Raw genomic sequence first — 17,387 nt, 5'->3', positions numbered from 1 at the left:
ACGTACCTGGGGCGGTGCGGTCACCGCCGCTTCAGCCACTTCGTGTTTATGACGCCGGCCAACACTGCATTTCCGCGTAGACCGGCCAAGTGGAAGGCCTGGCTTTCCCCGGCCACCCTCGCGGTCCTATCGCGCCTCTCGCGCGACTTGGCCTGGGCCCCTCGGGGTCGGCACACTGCTGCGCATGCGGTCTCAGCGCCCGGCCTTTCCGCGCGGCTGCCGCTCTTTCCACAGCGCCGCAGTCTGCACAAGCACCGCACCCGCTTCAGCTGCTTGTCACCGCCGCTCAATTCCCTCACCCACACGCCGAGAAGACTAGAAAGGCGCCCTGGGGAAGGCTCGCGGGAAAGCCCGCAGCCGCTGGACGCGGGAGGACATGGAGGTAGGCGGGAGCACTCACCGGTGATTCCGTGTCGTCCGCGAAGCGTTTTCTCTTCAGGAAAACACTGCACAATGGCATCCATTAATAAAACGGTGGGGAACGGGCGCCGCGGTGCTCGCCTGCAATCCCAGCGCTTTGGGAGGCCAAAGCGGGCGGGTTGCTTGAGCTCGACAGTTCCATAGCAGCCTGGGCAACACGGCGAGACCCCATGCTACCAGAAATTTTAAAAATTAGCCAGGCGTAGTGGCGCCTGCCTTTAGTACTAGTTACTTGGGAGGCTGAAGCGGGAGGATCGCTTGAGCCCAGGAGTTTGAGGCTTCAGTGAGCTCTAATCACACCACTGCACTCCAGCCTGGGCAACTGAGCAAAACGCTATCTCTGAAAAAAGAAAAAAGTGGCAGGGATGTGAATGTAAATGGAGCAAGGCGTTCTCTCTTTCAGGGGTCTCAGACTTTGTATCTTTGCTTGCAGGTGGACTGACTCTCCCATGTCATTCAAAGTTAATTGCAAAAGAGTTCATTGCAAGAGATGATGTGCTGGTGGAAAGAGAGATGCTGCTTCCTCTTTCCTTAGTGGGGTTTTACAGGCAGATAATGACTGCTTTGCAGCTCACTTGTGACTGATTCCACTGAGCGGTAATGTCAATATTAGATCAGATACAAGAGTAAGGAGACAGCATGGCAGAAACGCACGTGTGTGTCTGTGGGGAGTGTTTTCTGGGGTACACTTTTTACTTCCTACGGGCCCTTTTGTTATGAATTTTCCAGACCGCTGTGCAGATGACACTGTTACTTCCTCAGGCTGTTGCCTGTCCCCTCAGGCCCTAAGTAGGTAACATGTACCTGCCTAAGAGCAGTGTTTCCTTTACATTTCAGGTTATATGCCACTTACAACATCAATTTAAAGAATGTGGCAAACATTTGTTATTCTAGGTTAGCATAAAATGGATTAGAAAATTTCACAGAGGACTATGCATGGTAGTGAGTCAGTTGTGTATATGTGTGTGTGTGAAATTTGTTTCTTACACTGACAGAAAAGTTTGAAAGTCACTACTTTAGAGCTTTAGAGAGTTTCTGTTGGAACAAAGTTCCAAGCAACCCATACGTCTGTACAAGGGGAAAATCGAGGAATATCACTTTAAGGAAACATAGGGTCGTGTGTAGCAAGATACGGATTCGAAGAGTGTGTAGAGCAAGGAAATCACAGCTGCTTAGTATGGGAGGGTTTGCCAGGATAAATGATGATGATATGTTGACAGTGATAATGTTAATCATGCTAATTATGATAAAAATGAAACTATTTTTTCAACTCATGCATTTTCACCTTTTGACAGTCATGAAGTAGGAACATTTTAAGATTTAGTGGCAAGTCATAGTTTTTACTTCATATTTCCCTTTAAAATTTACACTAAAAAACAAAGGTGAGCTTCTCTGATTACTCTAAAAATAAATGAAATTGCAACTATTTCCATGAACTACTTATGCTTAGTTCCTGTAATGGCTAGTTTTGTGTCAACGTGACTAGATTGTAGTACCCAGATATTTGGTCAAATACCGGTCTGAGTGTGGCTGTGAAAGTATTTTTTTCAGATGACATTAACATTTAGATCAGTAGACTTTGAGTAAAGTAGATTACCCTCCATGATGTGGATGGGCCTGATCCAATTCAGTTGAAGGCCTTAAGAGAAAACAGACTGAGGTCCTACAAGGAAGGAGGAGTTCTTACATCTGCTTTCAAGCTACAGCTGTAACACCAACTTTTCTTGGAGTCTCCAGCCTGTCCTGAAGAGTTCTGATTTGCCAACTCCCACAGTTGAGTTAGCCGGTTTCTTCAAATAAGTACCCTCACCTCTTCACACACACACACACACCCACCCACCCACCCACACACACACACCCACAACCCTTCTGTTGATTCTTTTTCTCTGGAGAGCCCTGACTAACGCAGTTGTACTACAAACTTCCCAGAAGTTACAGAAAACAAAGCACATCTTGATCAAATTTGGATGTTTTTGCCTTTTTTTAAAGCCCCTAAACTCTTTAGGTTAATGCATAGTTTTCAAATTTCGTTTCTCATGTTCAAATATGTTTGTTCAAGCAGGACAATCTTTCCTTATATTTTCAGTTCAGATTTCCTCATTGGATTATTAGAGGTTAAAAAAATTATGGACATTGCAAAAGGAAAAGGGGAAACCAACTTACGTCTATACTACTTTATCTTCTGATTTTTGAAAGGGAAAAGAAGTTTGTTGCAATCTTTCTTTTTCTGTGTTTCTTATTAAGCCTCTGAATTTTTCACTACTTTGTCTTATAGTTTTAGTATGTTTAGCCTGGTGTGTACTAGACATTGCCTCTGGCACTACACCACATGCATTTAGTGTGGGCCTATATAAACTTAGTCAAGCAACTGTGTTAGAAAAAAAATTTTATTCTGTGGTGAAATAAATATTTTAGATTTTGTTTATTATTATTATTATTATTATTATTTATTTTTATTATTTTTTTTTCACACGGAGTCTTGCTCTGTCACCCAGGCTGGAGTGCAGTGGCGCGATCTCGGCTCACTACAAGCTCCACCTCCTGGGTTCACGCCATTCTCCTGCCTCAGCCTCCCGAGTAGCTGGGACTACAGGCGCCCGCTACCACGCCCGGCTAATTTTTTTTTTTTTTGGTATTTTTAGTAGAGACGGGGTTTCACCGTGTTAGCCAGGATGGTCTTGATCTCCTGACCTTGTGATCCGCCCGTCTCGGCCTCCCAAAGTGCTGGGATTACAGGCTTGAGCCACCGCGCCCGGCCAATGTTTTAGATTTTGAATTTATATTCTTGCTTTGTTTTTTTTTTTGCAAGGAGAAAATCCTATAGGCACCTTTCTAACCATCCACCCAACTAGGAATTGGGAATCCAAAAAAATTAAGAATTCACTCAATTTTTATATACCTGTAGTATTAATTATAACAGGATTGATGAGACTGTTACAAGGTTGTAAGCATTTTCAACACTAAGAAAAACATAATGTATACTTTTTAATGAGAATTTTTTCTGAGTGCTCTAACAAATACAGCTTCACATAGCTAACAGTCTAGTTTTAGAAAATATATGAAATCCTCTGTATTGTATCAAAAAATGTTTATCATTTTTAGTAAATAAATGTAGAGATTACTACAAGATATGGAATAAGAATGAGTAGCTGAATATTTCAATAGTTCTACGTAGCCATTCTCTAAGCACACTTCTTTGCTCTCTAAACAAAAGGAAATCATTAAACACATCTTCCTACTCAAAGGCTTTTGTGTGGACAGTCTTCTCAAGGTTTGCTGTTAAATACGATTAAACTGTGGATATGGTTCCAAATAGAATCATTTTATTCCATATAACTTCACCACCCTTTGGCTTTGTTTTCTTTTCTGAATATCAGAAACTTGGTCTAAATAATGATTAATTTGATAACGATGATTTTGGCAAAAATGCCAATGTTGATGATGCTGAGGATGAAGTAACAATCTTTCTATATGTGGAGATTATATACTTTCTTGTTTTCTTTATCTTTCTCCTTTGATAGCCCAAATCTCTTCATTTGATGGACCTTAAATTAAGGAAACTCATTGGCAATTGGAATAAAAACCCCAAGGTGGGGTAGTATTATCTTGTGATCTAAGCAAGGACCAAGTGACCTTTCCCAGGGACTAAGAGGAAGCTGGTTGTCACATCTCAGTTCATTTTATTTCAGATAGAGAAGGAGTTGGCAATTGAAGAAGCTCCATCTATCTACTGTTTGTCAGTAGCTCTTGCTGTGCAGTTTGGGGTTGGCAGCCTCCTACAGAACAGATGTCCTGTTAACCTGTATACACTTTATCTCCTTTGAACCACTGTAGTTTTGATCTCTGTTACAGCAGTGTAATAATCAAGTAATAATCAAGACCTATATGAAGAAAACTGGAAATCTTTCCTGAAGGAATAAAAGATCTACATACATATATAGACAGGCATAATTCCTAACATTCATTGAGGTTTTACTGTGCTATTCACTGTATTGAGTACCAATTTCTCGTTACTTAATTCTCTACAGAAACCCTTCAAGACTGGTGTTTTTGCCACCCTTTACAGATAAAGACAGCAGAGTTCAGAGAGATAGGTTTATTGACCAAGGACTCATACTCAAGTGAGGCATCAGGACCCATAGCAAGTGCTTACTCAGTGACATGAACCCACCCCCGTGCTTCATTATCCACACGGAAGTCTTGGTCCTGCAAACATGGTAAATTTTCCAGACGTTAACTTAAAAATGTGGTTCAATACCAACCACAGTCCCAATAAGATATTGTTTTGGGTTAGGAGGAAGCTAGTTGTGACTTTAACCTGGTAGAGCAGAATATAGTGACAACCATGAAAAGTCTAAATTAGAAAAATAGATAACGATTGATGCCTTGTTCTACTAGATGACAAAATATACTATGTATCAACAGCTATTAAAAGTGTGTTACAAATGTGAATAAATGAAATAAAATAAATGAATAAATATTAATAGAATTGATATTCCTGAAACAAATTTGCACATATATGAAATTTTGAATATGGTAAAGATATAATTTAAAGCTAATAACAAAAATACAACTAGTGAAATAAATTGTTTTGGGACTATTGACTGAAGATTTGGAAAATAATAACATCTGTCTTACACACACACACACTCTCTCTCTCTCTGCAGATGCAGCGAATTGAAAACCTAAACATAAAATAGAAACCCATAAAACGAGAAGATAAATACAATCTGGAAGATCGGAGGCCATTTCTAGGCATAACTCCAGGCATGAAGGCTTATCATGCCTTTTACTTCTTCCAAATAGTCTGAAAATATGAAATTCCATGCATCTAGGACCTCTAAGACATTTATTACCTGGGCCTGAGGGATCTCTCAGACCTCACTTCCTGCCATTCTTTCCCTTACTCTATTTCAGCCACAACAGCCTTTCAACACATGAAGCCCTTCGTCTTCCAAAGCCTTGATACTGGCTACTCCCTCCCTTTGGGATGCCCTCCATACTCATGCTGTGTGACTTCTTCCTTCATTTCAGGGGAGAAGTCAAGTGGCAGCCCTAGACCTCATGTCACCTTCTCCAGGCTCACCCTGCATGGCGGTTGATCATATCTCTTCTTAACCGACATTCTCATTTGCTTCCTTTGTTGATGAGTATTCTCTCTTCCCAGAACTTTTGCATCCCATGAAAGCAGGAATATCAGTTATTTATTCCTGCATCTTCAGCCTTCAGTACAGGCCACATACATAAATGATGTTTAAATAATAATTCATTTCTTTGAATGAAATAGTGAACAGTTCCACAACTAGAAGGCATAAAGGCATGATTGATAGAGTTTAATACATACAACATTTAAAACTTTTGTACCACAAATGAAACAAAGAAAACATAGCAAAAGGATAAACGTCCCACTAGAAAAATGATTCAACACTTATATGATGACAAAGATGTGTAGAATCATATGTCAACTACCACTACAAATCAGTAAGCAAAGTGTAAAACAATGAAAATTTAAGAAAAAGCAATTTATTGAAGAAATGCAAATAGCCCCCAAACATACCAGAAGATGTTAAACCTCACTAATGATTAAATCAATGCCAAATAAAATGATACTGAGGTAAGATTTACAAGTAAAACTAAAGTTACTGACAAAATCAAATGTCAGTGAAACTGTGAGAATATATGCCTTTGTACACATTATTGGCAAAAGTATGAATTTGGTCTCTGAAGGGAAATTTAAATATGTCCACATAATGTCAACATGTTCTATGAGGAAAAAACAAACTAAAGTGCTTTTTCTATTCTCTCACTCAACAATCAACACAGAATACTTCTATGACTAAAGGTGATGAGGTTAAGCCCATATACCAAGCAATCAATCAATCCTGTGGCAGACACCAGCTGGGTGTCCTTCAATTCAGTTTTGACACTGTCTACCTGGAAATAACGCCAGTATGCAGGCTGATGGCTAAGTCTCAGAAGACATCTCCCCATTTCCAAAACCAATTATAAGCCTCAAGTTCTTTTTACCTGTGCATCTGACCAGTGAATCAGCAATAAGTCTGGGTTACCACAGCCCCTTTCTTGGGTTTGATTAATTTGCTAGAGCAGCCCACAGAACTCACGGAGGCATCTACATTTAGCAGTTTATTGTAAAGGATATTGCAAGAGATACAGATGATGAGATGCATAGGGCGAGGTATAGGGAAAGGGTGTGGAACTTACATGTTCTCTCCAGGTTCACCACCTTCCAGGAATCTCCACGTGTTCAGCTGTCTGGAAGCCCTCTGAACCCAGTCCTTGAGGGTTTTTATGGAGGTTTCATTCTGTAGGCATGACTGATTAAATCACTGGCAATTGGTGATCTGCTTAACATTCATCCCTTCTCCCCTCCACGGAGGTTGGGGGCTGGGTCTGACTATCTTAACCCTCTAATTCTGCCTTGGTCTTTCAGGTGTCCAGCTCCCATCCTGAAGCTACCTAGGGACTACCAGCCATTTGTCCACTCATTAACATACAAGTACCACTTTAAAGAATCTAAGGATTTTAGTAGTTGTATGCCAGGAAACCTATTGAAGACCAAATATACACTTCAGAGTATTACACATGTGAATACCATTTGATTTTTTATTCTAAAATTTATCTTGAGCTACTAGTCAAGTTTGCAAAGATTTCAATACACATGAACTTATTGTAGCTTTGTTTGTAATAATGAAAATGAGAAAATTCCATGGTCGTTAGGTTTGAAATATACATGTGCACAGCATGTGTTGAGATGAGAAAATATCTATGATCTGTTAAGTGAATTTATTTGCCAAGAAATCTTGAGCGTGCTATTCTCTGGGTGGTTTCTCAATTCTTGCATTCCTTTCTTACCACGAGAAGCTTGCCATGTTGAGGGTGAGTATAATTTTTAAAGTTTATATTTTTTACTGTATTTGACTTGCAACACTTGACCTAAAGTTCTGACAGAACCTGGAAGATAAACTGGTGTGTGAGAAATTACCTTAGTCTGGGTGTTTCCAAGGCAGAAGCTGTGTCCAGTGCACATGTTCTGTGATCCCAAAGAGCAGGAAAGGGCAAGGACAAAGAGGGTTTGACCATGACCAAGGGTGACTGGTGCTCCATCCTTCTGGAACCTGGGAGCTTTGTGAAATGCATCTTACTTCAGGAAGTGTGTCTCCACTGGCTTACATCCCCATAGTCAGTGTGGCTTGGGTCCTTCACTCTCCACATTTCTCAGCTGTGCATGCTCTGGTGATGCATGACCCTCACAGTGGGCAGCATGGGAGGAAACCCAGACGTGAAGTAGAGGGTTCACAGAGCAGGTTTGGGATGATCCAGGTTTTGTATCCTTCTGTGAGAAGCCATCAAAGCCTATGGTTGCTGCAAGAGGAATAAAGGAAAAGATGGAGCCTAGAAAATTCTGACATATTAGGCTGAAAAGGGACCTGGCATTGAAAGACAAGTCGTATCCAATATGGCATGTAAGCATTTTCCTCTTTATTTACTATGATTTAAATCCAAGTAAGATGGGACTTCCCTCTATTTAGAAAGGTCTTTCACTTTCTTTCAGGATTTACTGCCTCAAGATGGCTGTGTTGGAAGATCCAATAGTTCTACTGGATGTAGAGCCAGAAATTGTGTGGGAATGCCTGGTGTTTCTTTCACTTCTTCTTGGATACCAATCTGAGGCACAAATCACATTTCAAGTGTGTTTCCTTGGGTTTTGGAGAGGATGTCTTCATTTTCTGTTAAGCATTTAGGGAGCAGTTGGGTGAGCACATGACCAATCAGCCTGAGCATTTAAGGCAGTTGGAGGAAAGTGTGAGCTATGGTCATCGTTCTCCTCTGTGCCAAACAGGGGCTGATGGATGGTCAGGCCAGTGCTGTCCTCATGGTTCTGGGAGGGTCTGTGTTGTCTACGTTACCCCCAAATAAACTGATGAGGACCTGCACTCCTGTCCTGAGTTGACACCCAGCCTTGAGGTCAAGAAGATGACAGATATTTGGGGGTAATGGGTCCCAGAGGATCCTTCTGTCACTTCCTCATTGCTTTCTCTGGAGGTTCTAAAAACTTGACTACTGAGCTTAAACAAAGCCATGAACTGGCAGAGGAAAATTACAGTGCATCCAAACTCCAGAGATTTTTAATTAATCTTTTCAAGAGGTTAGGGAAAGTTTTTAGTATTCAGATTGAAGTTTTTCTTCAGATCTTGAATGTTTGAACATTTTTTATTTTAGCTTTTAGTGGACATATAATAATTGTACCTATTTCTGGGGTAAACAGTGATGTTTGGATATGCATAATGTATAGTGATCAGATAAGTGTAATTAGAATATCCATCATCTCAAACATTTATCGTTTCTTCGTGCTGGGAACATTCAATATCCTCCTTCTAGCTGTTTGAAAATACAGAATATATTATTGTTATGGTCATCCCACAGTGGTATAGAACACTAGAACTTACTCCTCCAGTGGAGCTATAATTTTGTATCCTTTAACAAATCTCTTCTCATTCCCCCACCACTGCTATCCATTCCCAGCCTCAAGTATCCTCTGTTCTACTTATTTCTATGGGATCAACTTTTTTTTTTAGCTTTCGTATATGAGTGAGAAATGCAGTATTTAACTTTCTTAAAAATTTTATCTGATACTTTAAAAGTTATTATTTCCCCTATTTGTTTCTGTTTCTTCAGTCTTTGGGTTCTAAACTGAGTAAAAAATGTCAATAACTTGATTTCTCCCTTCCCGACTCATACTAATGTTATGTGTCTCTGACTCCTAGAGTACCTGCTGTCTGCTTTTTACTTCCCCTTCCCCCACCCCGAAGCCCCTAAAATTGTATAATTATTTTTAAATTTCATTTTACTTTGTTTTTAATTCACAAATAACAATTGTTCATACTTATGGGGTACAGTATGATGTTTTGATACATGTATACTTGTATAATGATCAAATTAAGATAATTAACATATCCATTACCTAAAACACTTGTCATTTCTTTGTAGTGAGAGCATTCAAAATCCTCTCTTCACAACATGGATGAACCTAGAAGACACTGTGTTAAGGGAAATAAGCCAAACACAAAGGGACAAATCCTGCATGATCTCACTCATATTTCATGTTTAGCCAACTATTAAGGAAAAAGTATGGGCCACTTTACAAATGAATCTGCATTATACACCAGCAACAGAAAGAAGCAAATGACATTATACCACAGTACCCCTCCAGGTGGTGCCAAAAGATGGTGAGGAAGGGAAACTTCCCAGTGGTCAAACTACAGGCAGTTTAGCTGGTTGTTAATTTTTTATAGAAGGAGATGGGCACAGAAGTTTGGATATGCACTGATTTAGGAGCATTGGATAACAGGTTTTTTTGGTGAGAGATTTGTGAAGAACAAGGCTGGAAAATTAATGGCAGGCAAATCTGGAGAAGAGGACATTGAAGAATTTCTTGTAAAGTGCACAGATCATGAAGATATTTGTCTTACATAGATGCCCATGGAGAGGGCATCCACTGCAGAGATGGATCTTGATAGTATGGTAGATAAGATGACTCATCTAGTAGATAATCAGTCAATCTCTTTTGCCAGCAGGCTTGCTCACTGGGCCTATGAGAAATTGAACATGGAAGCAGGGATGGAAACTATGAATGGGCACAGCATTGTGACATTTCTCTCACCAAGGTTAGCATGTAATTTGGCACTATTTCCAGGTGTCTGGCTGGACTAGTAGCATAGTGATTACTTTGGACTCTTTTGAGCATAGAGTAAGCAATGTTAGTCTTTATAGGGACAGAATAATATTCTGGGGACCGTTTTGTCTTCCATGCCCCAACCATTTACATAATGAACAAAGCCTTAACCATCACCATGGCATCCCCTGCAATGTCACCTGTAACTAGAAAACATTTCACAGCCAAAGGGGTGTGGCAATAGAATCGCCCTTGGAATTCATGATTCTTACTTCATACCTCAATATTCAGAAGCAGTGGGCCTGACTGAATGATGGAATGGGCTTTATTGAATGATGGAATGGCCTGCTGAAGGTTTAGTTATTGAAGCTGAGAAACAATACTGTGTAAATAAGGACTACTTTCCTACAGGCTGCAGTGTATGCCCTAAACCTGCAGCCACCGTAACCTGATACATGAGTCCAGAAACCAAGACACGAGAGTGTCTTGTACATGATGCATAATAATCCAATTGAAGAATTTTGCTTCATTTCACTGAAAGTTTGGATTTGGTGTGATGGTTAATGTGATGTATCAACTTGGTGGGGCTGTGGTGCCCATTTTTTGTTCAAACACCAGCCTAGGTGTTACTGTGAAGGGTTTATTTTTGTTTGTTTGTTTTTGTTTGTCTGTTTTGATGCGATTAACATTTAAATCAGACTTTTAGTAAAGCAGATTACCCTTTATAATGTGAGTGGGCCTCATCCAATCAGTTGAAAGCCTTTAGAGAAAAGACTGACCTGCTTCCAAAAAGAGGGAATTTTGCCTCCAGACTTTGAACTCAAGCTGCAACATCAACAGCTGTCAAAATTTACAGCCTGCTGGCTTGCCCTGAAAATTTCGGACTTGCCAGTTCCCTAAATTATGTGAGCCCATTTCTTAACTCTCGATCTCCTTTACTGTTTTTTTTCTCTCTGTCCCGTGTGTGTGTGTGTGTGTGTGTGTGTGTGTGTATTTGTATATATATTCTCTTTTACATATATTTTTGGTTCTGTTTCTCTGGAAAACCCTGACTAATACAGTGAATTGGAAGATCCTAGTACCAAAGTAGACTAGTTTCATGAGAGAATATAGAGAGTCATAGTTCCTTATATTAAAAACTAAATATATATATATAGAGAGAGGTGAACTCTATTGATAGGTTACTCTATTGACAGAAGTTCTTTAACATCTCGAAAGACTAGGTGTTGTAAATTAGAACTCGTTTGTCCTTTAGATACACTGTATACACAGATAAGTAAAAGAAAATGCACAATCATAAGAAACAATGGTGAATCTCGCCTCACTGTTAGCACACTGGCTTAGAGCTCTCTGCACCTCTCTTATCCCCTCCTTCCTTGAACTAGTCCACAAACACCATGCCATCCCCCCACAAAATAACATTTCGTATGAATTTTAACAAAAAGTTATTTACAAAATATGTCATTTTACTATCTCTAATTTTAACATATATCAGGTACTTCAAAACATCTAGAAGGAACAGACATTTCAAAAAAGCTTAGCGTTGTCAACTCTATAGAGAAGTAATAAAATGCACACACATAATGATAGAATATGAAAATGTCTTGGAAATACGACCCTTCAGGACTAGGTAGGTCTCGCCCAACTGGGACAAAGAGGTCGCCCAGAATGTGGACCTGCCGGCTCCGTGGCCTAAACGGGCAGCCGACCCCGCCCCTGGATCACCTTTTTCGCCCTCCACAGCCTAACGGCTTCCTCCTTGCTTACCGCCGTCACTCAAAGGCGCTGAATCCCGGCAGCTCGGCGCGATCTTGGTCTGGGCCGGTAGGGTTGGACCGGGAGATCAAGGCTGGGGGAGGCCGCCGCTGTCGTCAGGTCCCCGAGGTGGGGTAGGAAGAGGTTCGCCGCAGCCTGAAGGCCTGGGCTGGGCGGGGGAGCCACAGCGAGGGCTCCGGAGCCTGCAAGGCGGAGGCCGCGGCCTGTCCTGGGACCATCTCACCCCAGGCGCAGAGCCGAGGGCTGGGAGGGCTCCAGGGGCACCGGGAAACAGGCCGGCTCCGGTCTCCCCGTGCGCTCTCAGCATCGTCAAAGTTTTATTATCCACGGAGCGTCCTGGAATCCACCCGATTCGGATACTGAGAAACAGCTGTATAACAACGCAAGGAATTTACAAAACAAGATGACAGTCAACGTGTGTATATATAGCAAAAACCAACAATGGCAATTTAACAAAACTACGATAATTAACAAACAATAAATGTATTTTCTTGGTCTGGAAATAGTGTGAGCACACTCCTTTCAGATTTCCATCTACCTTGAGCTCAAACAATATTGGAAGAAAAACGACATCCCAACGACATCCCAAGTGTCCCGTCCTCCAAGGTCAGTTTGCTCTATGTAAACTTAATCTTCCTTCTCAGAAGGAACTGGAGTCTCTAAATTTGGGCCCGCTTGCCTGCAGAGCCACAGCAGTTCTCTAACACAGTGTGTCGGAGGGCGCTCTTCACCTCTGTGTTCCTCAGGGTGTAAATAAATGGGTTCAGCGCAGGAGTGACTACGGTGTAGAAGAGAGCTATGAACTTGCCCTGCTCATGGGAGGTGCTCTTGGCTGGCTGGAGATACATTAAGATGATGCTCCCATAAAACAGAGACACCACGGCCACGTGGGAAGAACAGGTGTTGAGTGCCTTTCTCCGCCCTTCTGCTGACCTGATCTTCAACACAGCCCGGGCAATATGGCCTAAGAGACCAGGATGAGCCCCAGAGGGAGGACAACAAAGACAAAGCTGGCCAGGTACATCTCCATCTCATTGAGGCTGATATCCACACAAGCCAGTTGCATAATGAGGGGCATCTCACAAAAGAAGTGGTCGATGCGATTGTTCCCACACAGCGGTAGGAGCATGGTGAGAGTGGAGCCCACCATGCTGGTGGTCAGACCTCCCAGCCAGGAGGCCAAAGCTAGCCCAAGGCAAAGCTGTGGATGCATAATGACAATGTAATGGAGTGGCCTGCAGATGGCAGTGTAGCGGTCATAGGACATGGTGGCCAGCAGGACACACTTGGTTGCCCCCAGCCAATGGGAGATACAGAACTGGACCACACACCCTCCATAGCTTATGGTTTTTTGTGGTCCCCAGAGGTTGGCCAGAAGCTGTGGGACAATGCTCGTGGTGAAACTGATGTCCAAGAAGGAGAGGTTGGCAAGAAAGAAGTACATAGGCGTGTGGAGGTGCACATCCATATGGGAGACCAGAATGATGATGCCATTGCCCAAGATTGATACCATGTAAAAACCCAAGACAACTATGAAGAGGACAGCTTCTAGTGAGGGTCGTGCAGAGAAGCCCAGGAGGACAAAGACTTCTGGAGAACTCACATTGGCTATTTCCATCATTGTATGCTGGGGGTGGGGCAAAAGGCCACCTGTGGGAAGAGCACAGGGCATACCGGGCATGAGACAAGCAATTACATTAGTTAGCAAACATTAAAAGTAAATTTTATTTCATTTTATCTTATTCTTTTTTAGAGACACAGTCTCACTGTGTTGCCCAGGCTAACTTCAAACTCTTGGGATCAAGCAATCCTCCCACCTCAACTTCCTCAGTAGGTGAGAATACAGGCACGCACTACCATGACTGGTTAAAAATAAATTTTATAGCCATTGTTTTCAAAAGCAGCCACTCAACAGCTCTGTGGATGGCACTGCATTATCTTCCTCACAGCCAACTTGGACTGTATAATAAAAGACTAGGGGGTGTTCACTGTCTGGAGAAAATGGACATTTATGCAAAATCCTTAGCACTGTTTTTTTTTAAATTGAAATATTGTAGTAACAACATCTACATGCAACCTAAATGTTTAACAATAAAGAGTTAGTCAGGTAGAGAGTGGTCTTTCATGTGATGAACCACTGTACAGGCATTAAAATTGTGCCCTCTCAAATTCCACAATCATCTGCAATTTTTTTCTGTCATTAAATATGTCCAGTTTTTTATCCCTCCTCACCACCTCTGCTACTACTGGCCCATCTTTCCATCATTTATCATCTGAATTTTCATCTAATATTCTAACTCATCTCTCTGCTTCTCCTTTGCTCCCCTTCCAAGTACTCTGAAAAAAGTGTTGGGGCTCAGAAAATGATACCCCAACATGAAGGTCTCAGAAGCAAAAGTTTCTCTTTCTCCTGCCTTTTTGTCCCTGGCTCTTTCTTCCCCGAGGTTAGCCATAGAAATTCAAAGCCAGTCATAAAACCTAAAAATGTTACTCTAACTTTCCCTCCACCTTTCTATGTTAAAACCAGCCATAAATAAATTATCTGACCTACCTTACTGGATTGTAGATCATAAGACCTCCATTCCAGACAGGTCTTACTCCTTACCAAGAAAAAAGGAACACTGCTCAGAGAGGCCACAAAGAACCTCACAGATGGGTCTTGCTGGGCTTCTTCACTCAGTCCATCAGCATTAGATCATGCCCTTCGTGTTCAATCATATTTCTACATGGCTGTCCAAATGTCTTTGAACCTAAGCATAAAAATGGGAAGTTTTTCCTGTATCTTTGGATCCTCATCTAAAGGCTCCTCTGTCATGTAAAACTATGATTAAATAAATGTGTATGTCTTTTCTCCTATGAATCTGCCTTTTGTCAGTTGATTTCCGTGAAACTTCAGAGGACAAAGGTGAAATTTTCCCTCACTCCTACAAAAGGAATCAGAGGATTACATTAAAACATATGATCATGTCAGTCTGCTGCTCAACACCCTCATTGTCTTGGTACAAGGCTTGTAGCTGCAGTTTGCTATACTTACAGTGCTTTCTCCCCAAGACACCCACACACCCCCTTTCTCACCTTCTTCAGGCCATTTTTGAAAAGTCACCTTCTAACTGAGGTCCTCCCTCACTGTATTATATAATATTGAAAACCCTTACAATTCCCTTCTTTCTCTTTCCTGAATTATTTTTATATAAAGCAATAATCTTATAACAAATAAACTACTCATTTCTTTTGTCTGCTACCTGTCTCACTCCACTATATCATAAATTCCATGGAGCCACAGTTTTGTATTGTTTACCTCTGGGTCCCCAGTGTCTAACCCAGTGTCTGATACACAGTAGTCCCTTAATATTCATGGACGTGCATCGTGAAACAGGTTGCTAGAAAGGTTCTGTGGGGTGGAAGAGGCAGGACTAGAGTAATATGAAGGCAGGTGGAAGGACTCAGCATAAACTTTCAGTAGTGTTGTCAGGAAAGAGCTCTTGGAACTGCCGGAGGCATGCAGAAGGGTCTGGATATCCTCTGCTTTTGTACAGTTGGAATAAAACAAACACGATTTATCAGGGGCAGTGCATAAAGTCAGAAATTGGATAATTTCAGTGTGCTTCAGATGTCCCTGAAGACCTCTGGGGTCCTTCTTTGCAAAAACATTAATTCTAGCCTGTATTTTAAAAAGAAGAATCAATTTATTATAGTTAGGATTCACCCAAATTTGGGGAACAGAGCAGCTGTGAACTTAACTGTCAGCCTTCTTAAAATCCCAGAGAGTAGAATTTATCTATCCCTGTAACTGGAAGTCAATTAAACAAAATAGACATGAACAGACATGTGCATTCAGTTTTAAAAATACAGGTAGGTTTTCCATTGTGCATGTATAGAAATAAGGCTCAGAAAACTCCAGGCATTTGTTAAAATTCACATGTGGAAGCTGTCCCAGTGCGGACTTACTGTATCAGAATACTGAGACAATCATCTGGCCTGTATATAGTAGGCCAGGGAAGCATTAATACTGTGGGAGAAGGCATCCTGGAGAATTCCAACCTCCTCCAAATCAGGGAGGCAAGCCGGGGGCCTCCTAGTATTCCTAGTACTTTTGGGAGGTTGAAGTGGGGGGAATCACTTGAGCTCAGGAGTTTGAGGCCAGCTTGGGCAACATAGTGAGAGAATGTCTTTACAAAAAAATAAAATGACCAAGTGTGGCTGTGTGTGTCTGTGGTCTCAGCTACTTGGGAGGTTGAGGCCAGAGGATGGCTTAAGCCCAGGAGATCAAGGCAGTAATGAGGCATGATTGTGCCACTGCACTCCAGCCTGGGCAACAGAGCAAGACCCTGTGTCAAAACAACAAACAAATCAGGGAGGTAGTTGAGACCTGTCAGAATGTGAGTGTTTTCATCATATGAATGTGAGAAAGAAAAGATGAACTGGGATTGGGAGAGTTAGGTACAACTGAGTCATGACACAGTCAAAGTGGGTGTACTGTATACAGAGTCACCGCTGATGAGCTGAAAAACAACAGGTTCAACTGACGACTGCATTATGACCCGTGGGTGTAAGTATTATGTCCCATCTGTGGAAAGATAAAAATTTTGTTGACTCACAGTTGATAACATGCAGAAAATGTATAAATGATGCTGAGAGAGGAACTACAAGATCACTCATGAGGTAATAGTTTAGTAGAATTTTTGAGGAAAAAGAGATCTTTGTGGTGATCTGATCTACTTCTAGAAATGTTTAGCAACTTATCCAAAGCCCCAGGGCTGCTTAGTCATACTGGAGCTATGCCGAAGATATTCAGATTCTTAGTACAAAAATAGTATTTTCAGTAAAGGAAGAGGTTTGCTTACCCACAGAGATTCACCAAAATTGTCACAATTAAAAACTTACCTTTCAAAATGCAACCCTAACCCAAACACTGTGCCATTAAGACAAAGATAGCATACTGAAAGTTAAGGAAACATCTTGCGTTCAAATTTTGTCTGAGTTAACTAGGCAGTCACAAACTGTATCCCAGAGCATAGGCAACCTGCTAAAATATCAAAGGCCACATGAGAAAATCAGATCACTTAAATGGATCAGTGCTCATCAGTTTTAACTGGAATTACCAGAAAGTCTGAGATCCCAGTTTATCTTAAATACCATAAAACCAACAACAAACAAATGACAAAATCCAAAATGTCACTTACTAATGGTGAGCTAGCAACATCATCTCCATTTATGCAGGGTGGAAATGTAAAATGCGCAATATTTTATTAAAAAGACTGATAACAGTCATGAATTCAGTGCATGTGGCACTGAAAAAATAGATTAGCCAAGGGATTTTAAAGCCCCGCAAATAGTGGAAATCTCTAAGTCGGTGGTAGCAGACGTGTTAGATTCTGTTGAAATTCATGTCTAAAGGACACATTATTAAGTATTTAAATCACAATGGGATTGAGCTAGAAGAAAGCACTTAAAATATTTTGTGAGAAAATTGATAATCAAAGGAGTGAGAATGGCT

At 41.3% G+C, this 17,387-nt stretch overlaps 2 protein-coding genes and 2 long non-coding RNA genes across 10 annotated transcripts in view; 1 reads left to right on the top strand and 3 right to left on the bottom strand.

The window, feature by feature from the left end:
- Positions 1–150, bottom strand: part of LOC139357181 (uncharacterized) — a 57,641-nt gene extending 57,491 nt beyond the window's left edge. Inside the window, exon 1 of the long non-coding RNA XR_011609965.1 lies at positions 7–150. This is a non-coding gene — a long non-coding RNA (uncharacterized lncRNA). The remainder of the gene's footprint in view (positions 1–6) is intronic.
- Positions 1–17,387, top strand: part of LOC105474731 (germinal center associated signaling and motility like) — a 218,147-nt gene that overhangs the window by 12,737 nt on the left and 188,023 nt on the right. The window contains exon 1 of one of the 7 annotated variants that reach the window (XM_011729558.3): positions 204–382. The exons of 3 other annotated variants lie outside the window; for them this stretch is intronic. The gene's annotated coding sequence lies outside the window, so the exon portion shown is untranslated. Of the gene's footprint in view, positions 1–203; positions 383–17,387 lie in introns of those variants that run through there. 3 more of the 7 variants (XR_011609954.1, XM_071073132.1, XM_011729559.3) reach the window with 3 other exon arrangements.
- LOC139357184 (uncharacterized) lies at positions 8,698–12,020 on the bottom strand. The gene is made up of 4 exons (XR_011609970.1): positions 11,882–12,020; positions 9,912–10,031; positions 9,404–9,469; positions 8,698–8,820 (listed from the first exon to the last, which is right to left on the bottom strand). It is a non-coding gene; the product is annotated as an uncharacterized lncRNA (long non-coding RNA).
- Positions 12,550–14,022, bottom strand: LOC105474729 (olfactory receptor 2C3). Its single transcript, XM_071073089.1, is given in 2 exon segments — positions 12,550–12,857; positions 12,860–14,022. Coding segments are annotated over 2 exon segments (1,020 nt in total). The 5' UTR covers positions 13,572–14,022.

Source organism: Macaca nemestrina, chromosome 1 (assembly GCF_043159975.1).
Source record: "Macaca nemestrina isolate mMacNem1 chromosome 1, mMacNem.hap1, whole genome shotgun sequence".
In the NCBI taxonomy this organism is placed as follows: domain Eukaryota; kingdom Metazoa; phylum Chordata; class Mammalia; order Primates; family Cercopithecidae; genus Macaca; species Macaca nemestrina.
This window is presented reverse-complemented; position numbering and strand designations above follow the sequence as displayed.